General features: G+C 39.7%; 2 protein-coding genes across 2 annotated transcripts in view; one reads left to right on the forward strand and one right to left on the reverse strand.

The window, feature by feature from the left end:
* Positions 1–1233: 1233 nt before the first annotated feature.
* LOC308097416 (uncharacterized protein) lies at positions 1234–7113 on the forward strand (the record flags this gene model as incomplete). The annotated part of the gene is made up of 3 exons (XM_080445176.1): positions 1234–1462; positions 2886–3029; positions 5605–7113. 3 exons carry the CDS (start codon positions 1234–1236, stop codon positions 6531–6533), a joined length of 1302 nt encoding a protein of 433 aa, XP_080301302.1. The 3' UTR covers positions 6534–7113.
* Positions 7114–8815: 1702 nt separating this feature from the next.
* Positions 8816–23524, reverse strand: part of LOC308097417 (transient receptor potential cation channel subfamily M member 5-like) — a 35989-nt gene continuing 21280 nt past the window's right edge. Inside the window, exons 14-26 of the mRNA XM_080445177.1 lie at positions 22009–22138; positions 19891–20027; positions 19153–19271; positions 18775–18982; positions 17034–17149; positions 15642–15774; positions 15361–15535; positions 14949–15114; positions 13036–13226; positions 11071–11203; positions 10500–10571; positions 9232–9307; positions 8816–9055 (exon numbers count right to left, since the gene is read on the reverse strand). Of these exons, the coding sequence (XP_080301303.1) occupies positions 8918–9055; positions 9232–9307; positions 10500–10571; positions 11071–11203; positions 13036–13226; positions 14949–15114; positions 15361–15535; positions 15642–15774; positions 17034–17149; positions 18775–18982; positions 19153–19271; positions 19891–20027; positions 22009–22138 (1794 nt within the window). The 3' untranslated portion in view covers positions 8816–8917. The remainder of the gene's footprint in view (positions 9056–9231; positions 9308–10499; positions 10572–11070; positions 11204–13035; positions 13227–14948; positions 15115–15360; positions 15536–15641; positions 15775–17033; positions 17150–18774; positions 18983–19152; positions 19272–19890; positions 20028–22008; positions 22139–23524) is intronic.

A 23524-nucleotide genomic window follows, 5' to 3' on the forward strand; every position in this document is an offset into this window, starting at 1 on the left:
TGTAACTGTGTCACTCTTCACTGCTGCGCTGCCTCTGAAAAAAAACAACACGCATTTGCTTCCGGCTCAACGTGTTTCAACCATGAGTAGTAAAGGATCCAGGCACTGTTGGCTTTCGCCACCTGGTGGAGGAGGTGTGTAACTGTTACTGAATAAAGATTAGATTGATAGTGTGCGTGCGTGTTTATTTATTTATTTATATAATATGCAACTTGCCCTGACCTTCACTACAGGTAAAGAACAGATCTACGAAAGTTATTGTATTTGTTTAGCATTGCAAACACCATTAACGAGGTTTGTAAATGCATCTGGCTTTGACTGTGGAAAGCCACTTATACTACTCCCTTCCTCCTTTCACCTCCTTCAAGTCAGAACACATTCATAGGACAGTCACCAAACATATTAGATGTCAGGGGCTTTAAACAGCTGATCAATGTTCTTGCATCTGATTATAACCATCACTATTCTGCTAATCCTCACTGACTTCAAACTTCCTAGTCTATTCACAACTGTCTGTCTGTCTGTCTGTCTGTCTGTCTCTCTGTCTCTCTCTCTCTGTCTCTCTCTCTCTCTCTCTCTCTCTCTCTCTCTCTCTCTCTCTCTCTCTCTCTCTCTCTCTCTCTCTTCCATGCGTCTGTTGATGTGTGTGTTGTGGGGGATGGGGGGCCGGCAACGTTAAAGCAGTTGCATGCATGCACAAACTGAGCCAGCCAGTTCAATGGAATTAAATAGAAAATATAAAATAAAACAACACTTTCACAGACCCCCCAACTCTGGGATTGCAATACTTGCGCATTTAAAACGCTACTGCGCATGCTTCTACCGTTTGAAACCCTATTGCGCCTGCTCGGTAGGTGCTCAAGTCTTCCGATCAAATCAACGGGCATGCGGTAGAAGAGTGTTCTTCTGGACGCTTCATGCGCTGGTGAGCAACTTTCATTGAAATGAATAGGCGGGGCGGGGCAGTCCGCTCTCTAGATAACTTATTTAACTCTATTCTTCAAACACGTTGAACAGGAAATAAATAGTTCTACGTGTTGTTTATTTTCAGTAGCCGGCTAACGTAATGGTGGAATTATTTATCTTTGTGCCTTTACACATCATATAAATTAATTAATGTAGGAACAGCTGAGCTTTACACATTATATAAGTATATTACAGTAGGAACAGCTGAGCTTTACACATTATTTGTATATTACAGTAGGAACAGCTGAGCTTGGTAACGGAGGTCACATGACGTCGGTGGGAGAGGAGATATTGTGTGTTTTGGAAAAACAGCGTGGTGTTGATGTTTGTAGTGTGAAGCTTAATGTCAGAGTGTTTGTGTTGGAGCGCCTCAGTGCGGCTGCAGAGTTCATGTGCAACCTCTTCCAGAGAGAGATAGAGACACTAGAAACTCTGCTGGAGACACAATACAAACTGCTGGACATTGATTTCATGGACATCCATCCTAACACTGCAGGTCGGTTCATGCGATCATGTCAAACACATACATTCAACACGTAATTCTAGCTGAACAACTATGAGGTGTGGTGCTGTAGCCTTAGAATTGTTTTTTCCTAAAGGAAGTTATTATATGTTCAGTCCAGCAGATATTTTTGGCCCCTTCGTGGGCAGAGAATGTTTGTGTCTGTGTGAAGCAATTGAGTGAGTACACACACACACACACACACACACACACACACACACACACACACACACACACACACACACACACACACACACACACACACACACACACACACAGTGCCACACTATGGCTGTGTATCTGGAGTACATTAAATGTATGTAATATCATAGCCATACATGCATTAATAATGGGTTGGGGCCCGGCATCAGCAGAGTATCGGTGAGGGGGTATTAACGAAAAAACTAAGGGGCGACATAATTCAAAATGAATAACAATAAATAAAATGCAGCACCTTGTGTTTGTGGCATACACCAAGGCACCAGATCAAACAGATGGGTGTGCAGTGTATTAATGAATTATTATTAGTATTTATTTTGTATTAATATGTGTTATTGCTTTTAACAAGCACACATATATTGTCTACTTAGGCTACATTGTATAGCCTAGCCCTAGAATGGCAGATATTCCATGTATAGCATTTATTTCCATACACAGCCACAGAAAACACACAATGCATTTTTGTGGAGGGATTCACTGTTTCGTGTGTAGGCTACTCAACCAATAATTAATTTTGTGACTTAATTGGCTCAGCTCTTGTCACTGAAATATTGTGGCAGAAAATGTGTAGGCTATTTAGTAATTTGTCTCCACTTTTCCATGATATTTACACAAACAACATTCTCTGAATCTCCAAGTCCAGTGGGCACCAGATATTTATGTTTTTTTGGGCGGTGAAACCGCCCCTATATGTGAGGTTTGGACATCGACCACCCATTGCACCCCCCCAACCCTGCGCTGTGATTGGCCACCAGTGTACCCCCCTAACCCTGCACCGTGATTGGCCAATCACAGTCTATTCAGGACTGTGATTGGCTAGTGAAACATGACACATGTGCATAGCCCTATAAATAGGACTATGCACTTAAAAAGGGTGTACAATGGTTGGTCCACAATATTACTTTTCTTTAAGTGAACTTCCATCACTGTGATGACCACTGTGACCACACCGCCCACTTCACACTGGGTGTGATTTTTTCTTTTTTACCTACATTAATGAATTATTGTAAAACAAAAAGTAAGAATAAATGTATGTTTTACAAAATGGTGTGAAATAATGTAAAGTATATATGATTTGAACATGCACAGGAGTTATCTTTGGCTGTGTATGTGGAATACATTAACTGTATGTAAATGAACATCACAGCCATTCTAGGGCTAGTGCTGATGCTACCTCATGTGTCCTCTGTGTGTAAAGAGTTTTTCCCTGAACATGAGGAGAGGAGCTCCAGTCTGGTCCAGGAGGAACCACAACCTCCACAGATTAAAGAGGAACAGTTAGAGGCTGCTCTGTCAACATTGACATTACTATATAGGAAGACCAGGTGCAACACTCTCTCAGGTAAAATACATGTTTTTAAATCTAACCCCACTATCACCCCATAGAAGCTGCTAGGTCAGATGGGTTTAAATTGCAAGGCGTTTATTGTACACATACTTATGCCCGTGCATGTTTAAATAACAGGTACCTAAAGGACATGTTAATGAATGTTTGTATGAACTCTTCTGAACCGTGCACCAGGTAAAACAACTTGTTGACACTTAGGTTGTGCTCACATTGTATTACGTTGCCAAGCCAAGTTCAGCCATAGCTGACCTGGTGGTGTTCTGTTCATTCAATCATCTCAGACTGGTGGTGCCTAGAGGACCACAATATAAATAAGCCTCAGGGCTTTATTGTCTTTTTTATCCTCGGTCATATTGTGTATATTATATATGTTATTGAAGTGCTGATGTGCTCTTTCCTTTTATGACCAAATAAATGCATTAATTCATAGTCTCCTGTGTGATCAGAGATCTCTGCCTACTAGGGCTGGACAATTCACTGAAAATATATTGAAACCAACATTTAGAAACAATAACCGACTTAATCTTGCTCTTGCAAGTTCATTGAATAATATAGTGAAATCTAGTAAAATTCTAATAGATTTGTTATAATTGACTAAAGCAATTAATCTGATTAACCACTTAACCTTGTATTATACTTTGTTGTACAATGGTGGGGTGAGAAAATAGTGAAAAAAGCCAGTGTAGTGTTTTTGAGGGCCTAAGCGTACTCAAAAATAATTTGCAACTTTGCACACACATCGCAAGTGGTGAAAAATTAAGTATTTTATCAAATAGGGCCGTGGCCCCCTGCAAAATGTCAAAGTTGAAGCCCCACAATACGGTTTCACCTACATCTATACAAATTGGTACGCACCTGTATCACGTCCCAGCTTGCACAAAACAGTCTCAAGTCATTTTATGCCTCTACACAGGTTATACTTTAACAAACTCCTCCTAGAAGGTTAGTCAGATCAACCTCAAACTCGCTCAGCTTGCATAAAATACCTAGATGATGTAAACTTATCAAAATCGTGAGTTTTCGGAAAATGCTGTGACCGTGGCGAAGCATCGAACTTCCATGTTTCAGCTCCAAACAGGAATTGAAAATAGCCGATCTAAGTTTTTGTTTTTTGTTTTCTCTGCAACATATATACATACCAATTTGTATAGATGTAGGTGAAACCGTATTGTGGGGCTTCAACTTTTGTACGACATTTTGTAGGGGGCCACGGCCCTTTTTGATAAAATACTTAATTTTTCACCACTTGCGATGTGTGTGCAAAGTTGCAAATTATTTTTGAGTACGCTTAGGCCCTCAAAAACACTACAATTTGTGCTAAGAATAATAATAAGTCCTTGCATTTCAATACGGTTTCACACTGGTGCAGTGTTCGGGGCCCTAATAAATGGTAATTATGACAGACGTTTTGCATATGCCAAGTGATACATTTGTCAATAGGTGGCCGTCAATTGCATGATTATGAAATACCCGGCTCGGCCCTACTGATCATCTATTATGATGGACAGCTGTAGTGTACACAAAGATTCAAACATTTGATTACAGTACCATACGCAGACAGTGTTACATTCTCCCCACAAAGTGCATAGGTAAATTTGAATGGTTTCAGCTGATAGATAAGTGAGAATAGATCTATGGTTTAGAAATGGAGCATTTATTTACAGCGTCAGTTACTCCAACTACCACACGTAACACTTAATGAAATAAATAAATAAGGATTAAAGGGATATTTGACATTCAAACATGTTTGGGGTCATTTTAACGTCTACTCATGCTTTTGTGAGCACCCCAGACAGTATCTCTGTAGTCATGATCAACGCGGATCTGTCCGATTTTCCATATTCCATCCTGATTGGCTAATATTGCCTTTTCAAAGTTGCAAAATGCCTCAAATCATGAACGCAGCATGCGATGTCCGTGAAACTTTCCATGTAGATTCCCACTTGGCCCAGGAAGAAATGCCAAATTCAAAATTCAAATCAGCCTCCTGGTGGCGCTATAACAGGCCGATTCACATTTTAACCTATAACTGCACCGATCTCTCTCTAGAGCCCAAGGAAAAACCTTTGCCCTGCATTTTTCACATATGCCTTTTAGTTCTTACTCCTTCAGATTCTCTCCAAAAATCACGCAAATCGGTACACAGTATCTCTATAGTCATGTGATCAAGATGGATGTGTCCGATATTTCATATTCCATCCTAGTTGGCTAACATTGGCTTCCAAAGTTAGCAGGATAGGTCCATTTTGAACACCTCAAATCATGAACACAGTGTGCGATTTCGTGAAATCTTGCACGCATATTCCCACAAGGCCGAGGAAGAAATGCCATTATAGCGCCACCAGCAGATCTAATTTAGCAAACCACATTTTTGGAACAAAATGCCTCAAATCATGAATGCAGTGTCCGATTGCCGTGAAAGGCCTAAGAAGAAATGGCACCCTTTTCACAGTGGCCTATTATAGCGCCAACAGGAGGCCATAATAACCTACTTGACCAGGTGGAGACTTGTGCTCCGAGGAGCACTTTTTCTAGTTTCATGTTTGCTTTCATTTGATCTTTTCCACAGACCTCAGGCATCTCCCTGTATGTAAAGAGGAGGATTCCCCTGAAGAGGAGAGGAGCTCCAGTCTGGTCCAGGAGGAACCAGAGCCTCCACACATTAAAGAGGAGCAGGAGGAGCTACTTCAAAGACCAGAAGAGGTTGATAGGCCAATTCTGACATTACTAGCAGTGAAAAGCGAAGATGATGATGGTGAAAACATAGACACAGAGCCTGTAGCTAGCACCTCAACTGAACACATGAAAACACAAGCTGACGTAGAGGACTGTGGAACATCACATCCAACTAGTGAGGACCAGCTCCTCTCTTCACATTGTTCTGAATCTGACATCACTGAAGACTGTGATGAGTGGGAGACCAGTGTAGATCAGTCATCTTTAAACACACTGAAGTCACACAAGACACAACATATGGAAGGACAGAGATTGTCTTTGAGCAACAAGATGTCCCAGGACCTGAACTCATCGAAAGAAACTGACTCCATGCAGAGTCACACAGGGAATAAAGGTTATAGTTGCACAGTCTGTGACAAACTGTTTAATCTTAAGGGAAATCTGAAGAAGCACATGATGATTCATACTGATGAAAAGCCCTTTACTTGTAAAGTTTGTAGCAAAAGCTTTCGTGAAGGCTCTTGCCTAAAAAAACACATGAGGAGTCATACAGGCGAAAAGCCCTTTACTTGTACAGTTTGTAGTAAAGGCTATAGTCACAACGGTAATCTAAACAGACACATGATGACTCATACAGGGGAAAAGCCATTTACTTGTACAGTTTGTGGCCACAACTATATTCAAAAGGGCGATCTAAAAAAACACATGAGGATTCATACAGGGGAAAAGCCCTTTACTTGTACAGTTTGTAGCAAAGGTTTTAGTCAGATGAGTAACCTAAAGAAACACATGAGGACTCATAAAGGGGCAAAAAAACTTTAGTTGCAGTTCATGGTTAACGCTTTGGACCAAATTCACATCTGAAGATATCCTCACTATCGGATATCGTCACAATCTTGTATGTCCAACACTGTTACTTATTTATGAATTTAAAAACATTTTAACACAGAGAAGCTGTTAGTTGAACAGAAACTAATGTTTTCTTAAAAGGAGCATCTGAATTGACAAATTATATCAGACACATGTATTATCTAGGGCTAGGCCTTCTGACTTCAAATCAATATCACCATTATTTATAACTTTTGCGTGAACGTAACTTCAGACCTCCCAAAACAAACTGAAACAGCTACTACTCAGCCTAAAGCCCATGACCCACCTAATTCCAATACACTTTACTAGTCTGGCATGGCTCAGGGTAGAAGACAGGGTTCAGCAAATATCAATGGGCAAAACAATATTTTACTACTCTGCCACCATAATGCGGAATGCCCTGACATCATCCATTAAACGTTGTGAATCACTGGCTTCTTTCAAAGAACTGTCAGAAAATTTGAAGTGGAGATACATGTTAATTCCCCTAAAAATGAGGGGACATACACTGCCGTCCGTTTTCCTCTTTGACTTTTTTCTCCACCTGTAAATCATAGCTATTTGTATTTTTGATTACATGTATTAATGTGTTTGTTTTATGTTCAGATGAATTGCATTGAATACAATGTGTATTTTGGAAAAACAGCGCAGTGTTAATGTGTGTTGTGTGAAACTTAATGTCAGAGTGTTATCTGCTATCCAGCTATTCCAACCGGCAGATTTGTCGCACTGGGACACTGGGAGGCAAACTGCGAGTCATATATATATATATATATATATATATATATATATATACATATACATATATACTACTTGAAATAATGTAGTTTGTAACCCGCGGTGAGGTCGTACATTAGGCGACGCTCTGCTCCGTGAATGAGTAAACATTGTACACGCTAATGCTATTAGCATCAAGAGCTAACACAATGTGGATTGGAACACGAAAAGTGTCAATGTGTGAGCGAGTGCTATGGAAAATGATATCCATAGTGGTCCTCCGCTCATACAAGGCTGTGTGTGGACTCCTAAATGAAAGACCTCGACTCTTTTACAATTTTGTAGCTAATCTGTGAGCGAGGTCTGCCTCAGCCTGTGCTACTGTTGTCACATGCATCCTCTGTGTGCAAGACGGCAACAGTAATCATCTCATAGCTTGCGAGCTGTAACCTTGGCGACGGTTGTAACCATGGCGACTATAGATCCCATAGGCCGAACTCCGAATCTCCGGTGTTTACATCAAAACGCAAATAAACCGCTTACATTTTGGGAAAGTGAAAAACAGGCGTTGTCATGTTGTGCATAATGCTAATGGTCAATGCCCATGTGCAAATTCAGGTCAATTTTGCCAGCCACTGAGGAGAAGTTTCCTTGTATATATGTAGGATTAACATGCTCTACCATACCAATCTGGAACCCATTTGTTTTTTTCCCAACTTTTTTGTTTCATTTTTTTTTTTACACCCAAACACTCTCTGGGGGGTATGGAGCTCAATGGTGCAACCCGGAAGTGGACCTCTTCACTTCCGGTTTAAAAAGTGCCCAAAATGCTCCGAAACTTTGCGCACCCCCCCTAAGTGGGGGTCTGCCAACAAATGCATCAGACCCAAAAGTGGATGTATCACTTCCCGTTTTGAAAAGTGCCCAAAATGCTCCGAAACTTCGCCTACCCCCCCTAAATAGGGGTCTGCAAACAAATGCGTCACATCTGGAAGTGGATTTATTCACTTCCGGTTTTGAAAATTGCCCAAAATGCTCCGAAACTTCGCCTACCCCCCCTAAATGGGGGTCTGCGAACAAATATATAATGGTCAGTTTTTGTCTCAGACCACCAGAAACAAGCACGTGAAACCATTTGAGTAATTGTTTATATATTAAAACATTCTTCAATTTTTTTCAAACATTGTTCCTTTTTCCCTTAGCCTACATTTTTATTTGTTTTCATTTAATTTTTTTGGGTTTTGGTTCATTTTTTATTGATTTTACAATTCTTCTTTTCCTGTTTTTTTTTCATAGTCCACCAAAATGGACCACCCAAAATGGACCAAACCTGTTAAGAGCACCATTCAGGCCATTTGGAGTCGATTGGTGCTACTTTGTAGTGACACTATTTTGACTCTCCAGCCAGCTGCAGGCACACTTAAATTTTCTAAGGAAATTTGTTTCTAGTTAATATATGATATTAATCATCTGCTAAATCATCTCAATTGATTGATTGCACTGGGCTAATTTGACCATGACAGTCCTAAATAGTTTAAAAAAGCATACTAAAGCATGGCCTGCAGACATACTTAAATGTGGTTTATTGTATCTTTGCTGTCTCTAACTGTATAAAGTAGTTATTTCACCATTCCAGAAGTTGCACACATGTCTGTAGAGATACTTCTAAAAGTGGGTGATGGTTGACCAGGGTTTGCCAGGGTGCTTTGTGCCAGAGTATCCAAGATCTGGCTGAGAGCATTCAAGCTTTTCTCCATCTAGTGGATCAAAACAGTAAAAACATCATAAAGGCATGCATATCAGAATTTAAATGATAAAAAACCCTTTGAGAGAATGGTGAGCTACATTTTGAGTAAATCCCGAGGTGTCATCACAGACAAAAGATCAAGACAACCCTGAGGAGTGGAAGAGCTTTGAATAAGCCTGAATTTACCTCAGTCTTCAGAGAATGTCTGGTTTCATTCAGTTGTTCAGTCAGCTGTTTCAGCACACAGTCCACTCTGTCCACTCTGCCAAAACACACAGATTGATTGATTGAGTCATTGACTCATTCACATGCAGTGGCGTAAAGTAACTAAGTACATTTACTCAAGTACTATTCTTAAAGGGATAGTTCACCCCCAACATTATTTTTTTCTATCAATTACACACCCCATGGAGACTTCAATTCATGGTTATTTTTTTGTTTTTGTCTCATTCCGATGCTAATAATTTGATGACCGGCGGCGGCTCCAGTAGGAGACTCAAAGTGTCAACTTTGAGTCTCCTACCGAAGACATTAGCATCTTTCTGCCGGTCATCAACTTATTGATGATTTATTATTATTATATACACACATAATTCAAAAAGCTGCAGCTCACTAGGTTATGATAAACATTTGGTTCAACTGCTATATACAGTAGGAACAGTTCAATGGTTCAATGGACAGGTGGCGCCATCTTGTGAGGTTTTCAGCTATTACTTTCAATGGTGTGATGTCACGTTCTCTTTCTGTTATACAGTAAATTGCATTACAGAGCCATTACACTGGTGCAGTTGTGTGACCGGATGTGAATTTAAGGCCCTGTCGCAATGAAGGGTCAGACGGTTTACAACGGCAGTAGACACCCTGGAGGTGTCGACACATCAAAACCTGTTGACGCTTCTTTCAGAAAACGTTTCTATTTTGGAGCGTCGACACACTATGTGTGTATCAGTGCACTACAGTGTTTAATGGGTCTAAAAACTCATTGATGAGTTTAAATACGTATCGCAGTGTGTAAAGATTGAGTGTTCTAAATTCTCTTTTGAGAAACACAAGACATGTTAATTTATGACATAGAGCAGGGGTCTTCAACAGGGGGTCCAAGACCCCTTGGGGGTCCTCAGAGTTACAACAGGGGGGCCACCTTTCTTCTTCTTTTTTTTTGCATGAACCACATGAACCCTAGCATCACTATTCTGAGGGGAACGCATCGCAGATATTGGCTATTTTCGGCAAAGAGGTTTGGTGTACAATTAAAAAATCATGTATTTGACTTCTTTTGTTTCATTCAGGTGCGGTTCAAATTATTAGTACTTTCAGTGCAGCCAATATGTATACTGACGCTTCAAATTCTCCCACTTTTGATGTGAACAATTTGCCTAACTTGACATGAGTAATTGACTCTTTCTCTGTCAGGGCCTTTGGTGATTGAAATCCAATGAGGTTAGTTATCTCACTTGTCAGACATCTGCTTAAGCCTCTGGTCAAAGTCTCTGGTTGCAGTCACCTGTTGCAGCACACTGTCCACTCTGTCAAAACACACACAGTTCAGTACAATTCAGTACAGATCCATTTAGCTGATCTGTGGCCGGAGGTGAATTTAGTAATTGACATGAAATCGTAAACCAATAGTGTAAATTAACTAAGTACATGTACTCAAGAACTGTACTTAAGTACAATTTTGAGGTATTTTTACTTTCTTCAGTATTTACAATTTTCAATAGTTTTACTTTAACTTTTACTTAAACTTTAGTTACTAGTTACTTTGTAGATTGATTATTATTACAAAACATACACTAACCACTTACACTACACCTTGAGTGGGGACACTAACCCTATATATATTTCGGCCATTAAAAATAGCCGATTGACAAGATCGACAATGTGTCGCATCGCGATGCATTGTGAGCTACCAATACTTTTGTACTTTTACTCAAGTGCATTTTGAATACAGGACTTCTACTTCATAACTGTATATAAGTAAAACATGTGAGTACTTCTCCCATCACAGAATCGTTGGCATCTCACTTGTCAGACATCTGTTTGATTCTCTCAGAGTCACTGTCTCTCTGAATGGCTCTCTGGGCTGCCAGGAGGTTCTTCTTCTGGTCGCTCTCCCATCTCATGATACGGTCACGCTCATTACGTCTGATCTCCAACTCTAACCGTTTGGGGGGGAAATACTGAATTTATTCCCTGCCATTGGTGGAGATCTCCGTCTTTTCAAAAAATATATATTCTTTTGAAAATTCCACTAGAGGGCACTCTAACGCAACTTAGGAATGATCCTAGGACCCTGAAAGAAGGAATGGACAGATGTTACGTCTTCCCAAAGAATGACATTCCCGTCCGCTCCTTCTTTATCAGTTTTTGAAAAACACCCATTTCTCTTTTTTTTCTCCTTTTTTGGTGAAAACGGCTGTTAAACAACTGCCGACCGGGACAAAATGGACGATCGCGGTTACAATTGTTTTTCTCTGGTGGAGAGATCAGACCCTCCCCCATCCACCAGATATGCTTTGTTCAAGTGCACGCACACATCACGGCTCCCGTGGCTCTGTAGAGATCGTCATTATAAGGTAAAAAACCCTGGCAGAAGCTACATAATTAATTAATTAATAGCCGAAAGGGAATGTGTTAACATTAGGGGTGAAACGATACGTTTTATGAACGATTCGATACGTATCACGATACTTGGTTGTTGAAACGATACATGAACGATACAGGTTAATTTAGAACGATACGATACGTTTCGATTCAAGGATTTAAAATCGATATAGTAACTATTTATTTACCCAAAAATTCTGTGTGAAAAATAAACACCTGGATATAAACCTCTCTTTCTCTTTTTTCTTCTTAAAATTGCTAAATACAACGCACAAGTACTTAGTATTGATAAAATTGATTATTTGCATTGCAAAACGATTCGATACGATACAAAGTCAAACGATACAATATTTTGCTGTTTGCATAACGATATAGTAGATCCTTGAAAATTGAAAACAATGTTTCGATGCAGTTACTATATCGTTACACCTCTAGTTAACATAATCTGGGCAGTAGCTCAACATATGTGAGCTGAGGTTGAGCTGAAATGCTTGGCCTAGCCCTACAGACAATGTCAACAAATCAAAATATTACGTTGGTCACCAACCATCATAATCAATGTCATACATCTGTAGGCACCAGTGGTGTAAAGTAACTAAGTACATTTACTCAAGTACTGTACTGAAGTACAATGTTGAGGTATTTTTACTTTACTGGAGTATTTCCAATTTTCAGTACTTTTACTTCCACTCCACTACATCTCAGAGGCAAATATTGTGCTTCTCCACTACAATTATTTGAAAACTTTAGTTACTAGTTACTTTGTAGATTTTGATTATTATTACAACACATACATTACCTACTTCAGCCCTATATACATTTTGGCCATTTGAAAATAGCAGATCTACAAGCTCACAATGTGACACATTGTGAGCTTGTAGATCTGCTATTTTCAAAAGATTTGTATACATTTCATACATTTGAACACTTGTGAAATGGGACATTCTGCATAATGAGTAATTTTATTTTTGGTACTTTAAGTACATTTTTATACCAATACTTTTGTACTTTTACTCAAGTACATTTTGAATTCCAGACTTTTACTTGTAACAGAGTATTTCTATATTGCAGTATTGCTACTTTTACTTAAGTAAAAACATTGAGTACTTTTTCCACCACTGGTAGGTACTAAAAGCGCTGTTACACAGCCCGATTTTGTACAGATGAGATCAGTTTTCAAGAATAATGACAGTGGTAATGTCTCCCATCATTGTGCCCTGTGCATTCATACATGCATACGCACACAGTAAAATTGACAATTATAAATTATTCTCATGGTGTTCAAGACTTCACTCAATTGTCAAATCACACAAAAGTGTCATCTAAAGATGAAGGATTAACTGAGTCTTTAATTTGTTTTTGATTAGATCCAAATGAAATACTGACCACTGTGGTAGATCGGGCCTGAAGGCACCCTGTGGATTTTCTTCTTTAAAAACAAGAAGAAGAGATGAAGGTGGGAGAGTATGATGAACGGAGGAGCCAAAGAAGGACGGGACTTGTATTCGAGGATGAGCTTGTAGCGCTGGAACCTCCAGTAGATGTCGCTGTTCTCCTGCACCTTCTCAAAGGTGTAGCTGCGTGGAGGATTGAAGTGGCAAAACAACAACATAAAGGGATGAATGGGTAGAAGGGCAACATCAGAGGTAATGAGAGGAGATATAAGGTACTCACATTTCTTACTTAAAGGAGAAATCCGGACATTTTAAGTGTTATCTTTGATGTGTCGATACTCACTCACCGAGGTATGAAGTGGCGTTGAGTTTTTCCAGCGATGCCCCTGTCTGTGAGTCTGGTCGACCCCCACCATTGGAATAGTGGGAGGTGCGTGGCTCAGTGAAAATCGCTTAATTCCACAGCTCCAAACTTCTTTCTTTTCCCACAAATCCTCCTCATGGTGTCTCCTGATACTTTCACATGCACTGTTTATCACTCACGAGCTGGCGTTCATGGTCAGCGACGTGAATCTTTTCCTCTCGCGGGAAATCTCGCGAGACGCCTCGGCTCACTGCGCTCCTCGGGAAATCAAGCGAGACGCGAGATTTCCCGAGGAGCACAGTGAGCCGAGGACGGGAAATCTCGCGAGACGCGAGATTTCACGCGAGAGGAAAACATTCACGTCGCTGACCATGAACGCCAGCTCGTGAGTGATAAACAGTGCATGTGAAAGTATCAGGAGACACCATGAGGAGGACTTGGAGGAAAAAAAGAAGTTTGGAGCTGTGGAATTAGGCGATTTTCACTGAGCCACGCGCCTCCCACTATTCCAATGGTGGGGGTCGACCAGACTCACAGACAGGGGCATCGCTGGAAAAACTCAACGCCACTTCATACCTCGGTGAGTGAGTATCGACACATCAAAGATAACACTTAAAATGTCCGGATTTCTCCTTTAAGTTAAAGTATCAATACTGCAATATAGAAATACTCGTGTTACTTAAGTAAAAGTCCGGAATTCAAAATCTACTTGAGTAAAATTACAAAAGTATTGACATCATAATGTACTTAAAGTACCAAAAGTAGAAGTACTCATTAGGCAGAATGTTCCATTTCAAGTTTTCACATATTTTGAAAATAGCCAATCTACAAGCTCACAATGTGTCACATTGCGACACATTGTGAGCTTGTAGATCGGCTATTTTCAAATGGCCGAAATGTATATAGGGCTGAAGTGGTTAATGTATGTTTTGTAATAATAATCTAAATCTACAAAGTAACTAGTAGCTAAAGTTTTCAAATAATTGTAGTCGAGTAAAAGTATAATACTTGCCTCTGAGATGTAGTGCAGTAGAAGTTAAAGTATTGGAAATTGGAAATACTCAAGTAAAGTACAAATACCTCAAAATTGTACTTAAAGGAGGAGTTCACCCAAAAAATTACTTATTTTCTATCAATTACACACCCCATGAAGCCTTGATTTCATGGATTTATTTTTGTTTTTGTGGCATTCCTAAGACAATAGTTTGATGACCGTGTGTATTTCCGGTAGGAGACACAAATAATCTACTTTGTGTCTCCTACCGGATACATTAGCCGGTAGGAGACGGGAATCAAATTATTAGCTTAGGAATGTGACAAAAACTAAAAAGAATCCATGGATTGAAGGCTTCATAGGGTGCGCAATTGATAGAAAATAAGTCATTTTTTGGGTGAACTCCTCCTTTAAGCACAGTACTTGAGTACATTACTTTAGTTACTTTACACCACTGTAGCTGAGTGAGGGAAACCAAGAAGAGGTACAGAGAGGGCACTTATGGAGCCACAGACAGAAGGAAGGTGAAATGTCCCTGGTTCTCTACCTGAGTATGGCAATGAGCAGGTTGATGAGCAGTATGTTGGTGACCAGCAGGTAAATGACCAGCAGAACTATCACCAGCCAGTTACTGTACTCGATCCTGCATGGCTCAGCACCGCCCTCTATCTGTGTCACATTGTCAGTGCAGGCCAGGTCCCACTGTTCTCCCACTTTGATGACAAAAAAAACATGAAAATAAATAAAATAATGAATGAATGACTGTCCATCTGTTGTAAAATACAAAACTGTTATACTAATGGTAAACTAAAACAAATATAAATAAAGCTGCAAGCAGCATTGCCGGTGGCCAAGAAATAAGCGCGCGTGCACGCACGCACGCACGCACGCACGCACGCACGCACACACACACACACACACACACACACACACACACACACACACACACACACACACACCATCTACTTCCTCAACAGGAAAATGTCCGAAGATGTGCAGGTAAGGTCTGTAGAACACTCGACGGAAGATACGATTTGGGCTGGGATCGTAGGAATAGAGCAGCGCCTGATTGGCTACGCCATATGCCATTAGCCACACCCCCAGGAAGAAGAGGAAGAAAGAGACATCTTTCATCTGAACAGTGAGAAACAAGACATTTTGTGTTCATTACATAATATCAGTGACCCATGCTACCCTCATAGCATGATAAAAGAGCATTACTATCTGTATTATGTCTTACCATCTTGCCAACAATGATGATTTTTGGTCCCATCTGTTTGTGAGCAATGGAGATGTGAATGAGACGGAGTGTGAAGACCATGTAGTCGATGCACAGGACACATCGTCCAAACTCATAGGACCACTCAAACATCCTGAAGCACACAAGCAGAACAAAACACATTTCACCTCATTTAATTAATTTTAATCAAACTCTGAGTTTTCTGATTTGAAGATTATCATGGTTCCGGTATTTCTCAAAGCTCTCGATCGACTTCAAGTAGTCTACTATAGTGGTTCTCAACCTTTTTAGCTCAAGACCCAAAAGAGAAATGTGATGTCTCCCCGGAACCCAAATTATAGTGAAAATAGCCGATGTACAAGCTCACAACACGTCGCATTCCACGCCAGAGTTTAATATCATAATGTACTCACCAGTGCCAGCGATTTATTGTTGTTTTTTTGTTTTTTTCACGTCGCCACAGACCTCGCTAAATACCTTAAGATTGCGCGTTAACCTGTTTGTAGACACACAGGGTAGCTGTGTGAGTGGCCCAGAGAAGACCGTTTCAATTGGCGACATTCCATTTTGCAGTTGTCGCGGTTTCTGTTAAACAGTGTTCAGCGAGGAGAAAAAAAACTCAGAGATAATGGCGGATTAGGGGAAGATTTAGAGCGGCGGCGGGTGGGAACGAAAATCTCTGGATACGGATATTTCCATATCCGGGTGTGCTACAATGAAATGTGTCACTGCGAGGGAGGCCTACAATGAAATGTGTCACTGCAAGGAAACCAGGGTTTTGGTCTGCCTTCAGCCTTTCACTTCCGGTGGTGCGACTATGTTTTCATTCCCACTAACAATATTTCTACACGGAACACTAACACCACTTCTCCCAGAGAACATGGATCGTTTTGGTTATAAGCCCACTTGTTTCTATGATGAAAGAGCAAGTTAAAATGTGAATATCTTTCCGTGCTTTTGTCTGCTCCGAGGACGCTGTTGTTAAATGAGTTTCGGTTTGTTTCGAGTGGGGAAGGATCGGCAGACACGTAAATCCCGCCCACTACATTTGATTGGGTAAAGCGCGGCCTGCTTCCTGATCTGAAGACATGCCCACTTGTAGGCCAGTGCGTACGCGATATGACGAACCCCCCCGACAGATTCAAACGCAGAGCAGAATCTGTTCTTGAGAGATTAGGTTTGTGTAGAACTACGCGATTGACACGCAATGTGTTAAAAGTTTTTATTTTTTTATTAAATAATTATTATTATTAAATAATAATAATTAAAAACAAAATGTAGGAAACAAAAAATAAATGTGTATTTACTCATAAAAACCCACGCATGGGTCCCGAGTCGACCACTGTTTGGGAAACAGTGTACTACAGGAACCAATCATGTCTGTGTACCAACCTGCAGACGAGACCAATAATGAACAGAACGATGGCAGTGAGGTCACACTTGTTCCAGACATCCTGCTTGTAAAGCCTCATACTCTGGTGCCAAGTCATGTGGTCCTCAAAGAAAGCCTGAAAGTCATGAAACACATCGACCAAACTGAATCAAGCTGACAGATGTGTGAATAGTGACCGCCGGCTGCGAGAGGACAATGTTTAACATGCTTTGAACGTGTCACATGACCTTACATTACAGCTGTGGAAACATTGCAGGCAGCAAAATGATTGTACTTAGAGCCTCCTCAACAGTGTGGACAAAAGTAAAAAATAACATGAAGATTCAAAATAGCAGTGGTGGAAAGTAACTAAGTACATTTACTCAAGTACTGCACTTAAGTACAATTATTGTACTTTTACTCCACTACAATTATTCGACAACTTTAGTTACTAGTTACTTTGTAGATTTTGATTATTATTACAAAACATGCATTAACCACTTCAGCCCTATATACATTTTGGCCATTTGAAAATAGCCGATCTACAAGCTCACAATGCGTCGCAACACAACACATTGTGAGCTTGTAGATTTGCTATTTTCTAAATATTTGTATACATCTGAAAACTATTGAAATGGGACATTCTGCATAATGAGTACTTTCTACTTTTGGTACTTTAAGTACATTTTGATACCAATACTTTTTTACTTTTACTCAACTACATTTGGAATTCTGGACTTTTACTTAGAGTATTTCTACAATGCAGTATTGATACTTTTACTTAAGTAAAACAATTGAGTACTTTTTCCACCACTGCAAAATAGTCATATTCCTACAATAAACGTGCAAAATCTGTCGGTCAATCTATGCGTCAGTAGTTCACATATTATCTCGAGAACCACCTGACCGATCGACTTCAAACTTGGCGAGTGCGTCGAAGAGGACCAGAGGGACTGCCTCGCCCGGTGTCGAGGTGGTCAGATACACGCTTGTCCAGGACCTCAAATCCAACAGATATTCCCATATGTAGGCATCTATCTATTAATCTATCATGGTTAAAACAGAGTTTGAAGTTACAATGGGTTTGCATAGGAAGGAGGCGTGTCTGATAAAAAATTAATATCAAATATATTAATACTGAATCAGGCAACTTAATAACTGTCTGGGGTGTCTGAGTAGATGTTAAAATGACCCCAAACATGTTTGATAAGTGATTTATACCACTAAAGGTCTCCCACGAGTAGGTTCCGTGGCGGGGCGGGTCATGAAAAAACCCGACCCGCACATCACTAGTAGACACCATTCAGGGCCATTTTCCTGCTGTGCTGTGCAAGTCCAGGAAGGTTTTGTTCCTTGAATTATGTTTGACTCTTTGGTATATTAATGACCTGTGGTGGAAGAAGTACTCAGATATTTGACTTAAGTAAAAGTAGCAATACCACATTATAAAAATACTCTGTAACAATTAAAAGGCCTGTGTTCAAAATGTTACGTGAGTAAAAGTACAAAGGTATATTGGCATCGAAATATACTTAAAGTACCAAAAGTAAAAGTACTAACATGTTTTGAAAATAGCAGATCTACAAGCTCACAACACGTCGCATCACGACGTGAGCTTGTACTTGAGAGTAAATGTACTTAGTTACTTTACACCACTGTGAATGACAAACGATTTAAACCCCATTTGTGTATTTATTGGCTGAGCGGTGAGTGTGTGCTAACAGGAAATGTAAGAGAGATATAAGCTCCCCCTCCACCCACCTGTCGGATCTCCTCACATATGAAGGTGAACACCCAGAAGTACAGCACGTATTCACTGATGGCCGGGCGGCCACTAGGGGGCGGCAGCTTAAAGTCCACCAGCAGCACATAGGCAAACAGGAAGAGGAAGAGGAAGTACATCAGCACATTGCCCACGAAGGAAGTGACGGGAGCACTCCAGAACTGATGCCATCTGGAGTACAGAATTCTGCAAGGCGGAGCATAATGACAAACCCACTCAACTTCTAGTCTTTAAACACAATTAAACAATTCCATGGATCATTTTGGTAATAAGTGTAATATACAGGTTGTGACAACAAGCGTATTATTGCGTTAAGTTTGGATGTATGCATACATGTATGGCCGTCGAGCACCAACCTGAACCTGAAGGTGATGAGGTTGGTGTAGCAGAGCACAGGGCAGAGAAGGGTGAGAAGCACTTTCCACATTGTCGTGTCCCTCTCCATGCTTCCCAACCAGATCTTAGACAGCTTGGCCTGAGAAGCAGAACGGTCTGTTTTTTTCCCTGCCATTTCTGAGTGTTAATGTTACAGTTTCTGTAGCAATGGTACCGTCACCGTCCCTCTGGGATATGGGATATAAACAGCAGATGGGGGGGCCAAAAAACTGGTCAGTGACATACCAAGGTGATGAGCGGAGATCGTTTACCATTTTCCATGTATTTATTTATTTGGAGGGTGACTTTTTAGTTTGTCCCGTTGCCAATTCCACATAGTTTGGGATTTTTCATTTTAGTTTAGTTTTAGTTTGTTTTGATAATTATTTTCTTATTCAGTTAGTTTTTATTAGTTTTAGTTAGTTTTTATTAGTTTTAGTGTTAGTGTTTTTTTTTATACTTTAGTTTTTTTTGTCAGGTGCAGGATTGAAAAGGTAAGTATCGTGTAATAAAAACTTTAAAAAAGATAGTACGGTCCATTTGGTTTCATTTTACGCTCTCAAGAGCTAAAGATCTATAAGGGTCCATTTGGTTACCAATACCAACTCTCCATCATTTAGCTGGGGACCACCTGGCACCCACTGGTGGTCCCCGGACCACTAGTTGAGAACCACTGCTCTAGACTAATAGCTGAGCTGGCCAGACAGAGACGGACCAACCTGTACTCCATCATGGCTGAAGAACAGACGTGCGTCAGCAGCCATGCCCATCTGGAGGCAGTTTGAGCCCCACACCGGAGAGTCGCTGGTGAGCAGCTTGAAGGAGTGACTGCTCTGGTAAAAGGAACTGAACACATCTGAGGAGAGGAAGATGGCACACAGGAAAAAGCATTATTACAGAGCTTAACCCATTCGAACCGGGAACGCATCTGTTTAACCATTTTATCCATATTTACTATATACTTTGGCTATTCAAAAATAGCAGATATACAAGCTCATAACGTGGCACTGAGTGCGCTATGAGCTTGTAGATCTGCTATTTTGGAAAAATCTTTTAATATATATTAGGGAACATTTGTAACTTTGCTTCTGGGGGTCCCTGGAACAAAATATTTTTAGATGGGGTCGGTGGCCAAATACATATCATTTTGGAGGTCCTTGACATGAAAAAGTTTGAGCACCACTGATATACTGTATATAGCAACATAAGTTTTTTCAATTTAGAAGACATTAGTAGAATCCCCAGAAGCAATAGATTTGAGTTCCAAATGTTTGCTTTAAAAATACATATATTCTAAGATTTGAACACATTTTCACGATTTAAAAGAAATTGCAGATCTACAAGCTCGTAGCTCTATGAGCTTGTATATCTGCTATTTCTTTTATAGCCAAAGAAATCTAAAAATAACACAGGTCTTTCCAGGTCTAAATGGGTTAAAACAGATATATAATAAGGAATTAAGAAATGTTCTTGGACACAATGAAAACTATATTAAAATATGCATATATTATCAAATATATTTAGCAGTAGAATGTTTCCAAACTGGGGTCATGGTGTTTAAAAGCAATCTCTTCAATTATCACTTGATAATTATTACTTATTACAGAGTTGAGAAGGTGCACATACAATATCACAAAAGGATATTGCAGAGCAAATTCATAGAGATTAAACTAGTTGTTGGCTTGTGTCTTTTTGTCTAGTTTACATGAGCTATAAACAGCTATAAAGAGCTATATATATTGATGGTGGCAGTACTAATACCCATAATGCATTGGCAAACAGCCAGAGCAGAGGGGAACTGACCTAATATCATCAAGGGTTGAAAAGGTGTTTAACTGGAGACCTGAGGCAGATTATACAAAAGCCTTCTAAATCAGTAGTTCTCAAACTTTATTCGTGCCAAGGACCCCTCAAATTGATATATATTTGGCCACGGACCCCCCATCTGAAAATGTTTTTACCCCCAGAAGAGAAGATTTGTGATAAAAAAATAATATTAAAAAAAAAGAATATTCAAACATAATATATAGGGTTATATATATATATATATATATATATATATATATATATATATATATATATATATATATATATATATATATATATATATACACAGGTAGCTCTCGTGCACATCCAGGGTAGAGGTGCTGGTTTGGCAAGATGATGCATAAGAAAGAAAGGAACCTTCCCACTGCTTCTCTTTGGAAGGAACCGCACACTCCAAATGACGATATATATATATATATATATATATATATATATATATATATATATAGCAGAAGTTGGTGTGGTTGTTTAATTAAGAGGTATTAAAGATGCCACATTTTGTTTCTGGAGCCTGGAGTAGAAGACAATCTAATCTTTTCAAATAGGTTCATGTCCGGTCTCCTGTTAAGATGTGGTGTAACAGGCCCAATGCTGTGTTTTAAGTTGTATTTATGTAATCTGCCATGTACAGCATAGAGCTTGAGTGTTTGATTTAGTTATTTGTTTGTGAATTATCATGTTGGTTCATTGTTCATGTCAAATGAAATGTAAAAGTGTCCTGTAAGTCCATATGGGCTGGGCTTACTTGGAAGCATGACACGTTAATAAAGAAAAATCATCATATAGCTGAAATAAAAAAATGACACAGATGCTTTCCTGGTTTTAATAGGTGAGGCATTAGGGTAGAAATGGGTTTTGCGTCGTTATACGGTCAGAGTAGTGATCTGAGAGAGCGGTTAAACCAATAATGATTTGTGTGACATCAGATTCCAATGGATTCTGAGCTCAGTTCAGGAGCTACTGCCTAAAAAACTTCAGTTTGAGTCATTTATCGGTGAGAGGTCTCTCACCGTGTGCCAGTTCCTCGAACCTCTGTGCCAGCTCAGCCATAGAATGCTTGGCCTCCGTCTCACAATCCATCTTGGACATTTCCCTGAGCATCTTGCACGCGCTCAGAGCACTCAGCACCGACTCCTCTGACTGGAAGATGGACAGAGGGACAGGCAGTGGTGGAAAAAGTACTCACATTTTGTACTTAAGTAAAAGTATCAATACTACAAGGTAGAAATACTCTGTTGCAAATAAAAGTCCGGAATTCAAAATTTGGTAATGGTATCAAAATGTACTTAAAAATACCAGAAGTAAAAGTACTCATTTTGCATTTCACAAGTTTTCATATGTATAAACATCTTTTGAAAATAGCCGATCTACAAGCATCGCGACACATTGTGTCACATCTACAGCTTGTAGATCGGCTATTTTCAAAAGGCCGAAATGTATTTAGGGCTGAAGTGGTTAATGTATGTTTTGTAATAATAATCACAATCTACAAAGTAACTAGTTACTAAAGTTTTCAAATAATTGTAGTGGAGTAAAAGTACAATATTTGGATCCGAGATGTAGTGGAGTAGAAGTAAAAGTATTGGAAATTGGAAATACTCAAGTAAAGTACAAATACCTCAAAATTGTACTTAAGTACAGTACTTGAGTAATGTACTTAGTGTCTTTACACCACTGGGGACAGGGACAGAGGGACAGGAAAACAGAGGGCTGGTTACAGACTCTCTACGCCATTGGTTCTCAAAGTGGGGTCCGGGGACCCCCAGGGGTCCTTGGGGGGATACCAGGGGGTCCCCAGCAAAATGTCTTAATATTGCATCACAATCAATTTAACCACTTTAACCATATTTCATACTTAAGCTGTTCAAAAATAGTAGATCTACAAGCTCAGAAGCTACGAGCTTGAAGATTTGCTACTTTTGAAAAATCGTGAAAATTAGTGCAACATTGGCGAACATATGTAACGGACATTTGTAACTCAAACCTTTGCTTCTGGGGGTCCCTGGAACAACGTATTGTGAGATGGGGGTCCGCGGCCAAATATATCATTTTGGGGGTCCTTGACATGAAAAAGTTAAAGAGAACCACTGCTCTACGCATACATGTATGCAGTGGTGGAAAGTAACTAAGTACATTTACTCAAGTACTGTACTTAATTACAATTTTTTGTCACTTTTACCTTACTGAAGTATGTCCTATTTTTTATACTTTTACTTCTAATCCATTGCATCTCTTTGTCACTACAGATTTGACTTATTATTACAAAACAAACATTAACCACTTCAGCCCTATTTAAACTTTGGCTATTTGAAAATAGCAGATCTACATATGATACCTTGTGAAATGGATAATCTGAATAATGAGTACTTTTACTTTTGCTACTTTCAGTATATTTTGATGCCAATACATTTGTACTTTTACTCAAGTATAAATGTTGATTACCGGACTTTTACTTGCAAACAGAGTGTTTCTACATTGCAGTATTGATACTTTTACTTAAGTAAAGAAATGTAGTGCTTTTTCCAC

Source organism: Gymnoscopelus braueri, assembly GCF_963280865.1.
Source record: "Gymnoscopelus braueri genome assembly, chromosome: 12".
Taxonomy (NCBI): Eukaryota; Metazoa; Chordata; class Actinopteri; order Myctophiformes; family Myctophidae; genus Gymnoscopelus; species Gymnoscopelus braueri.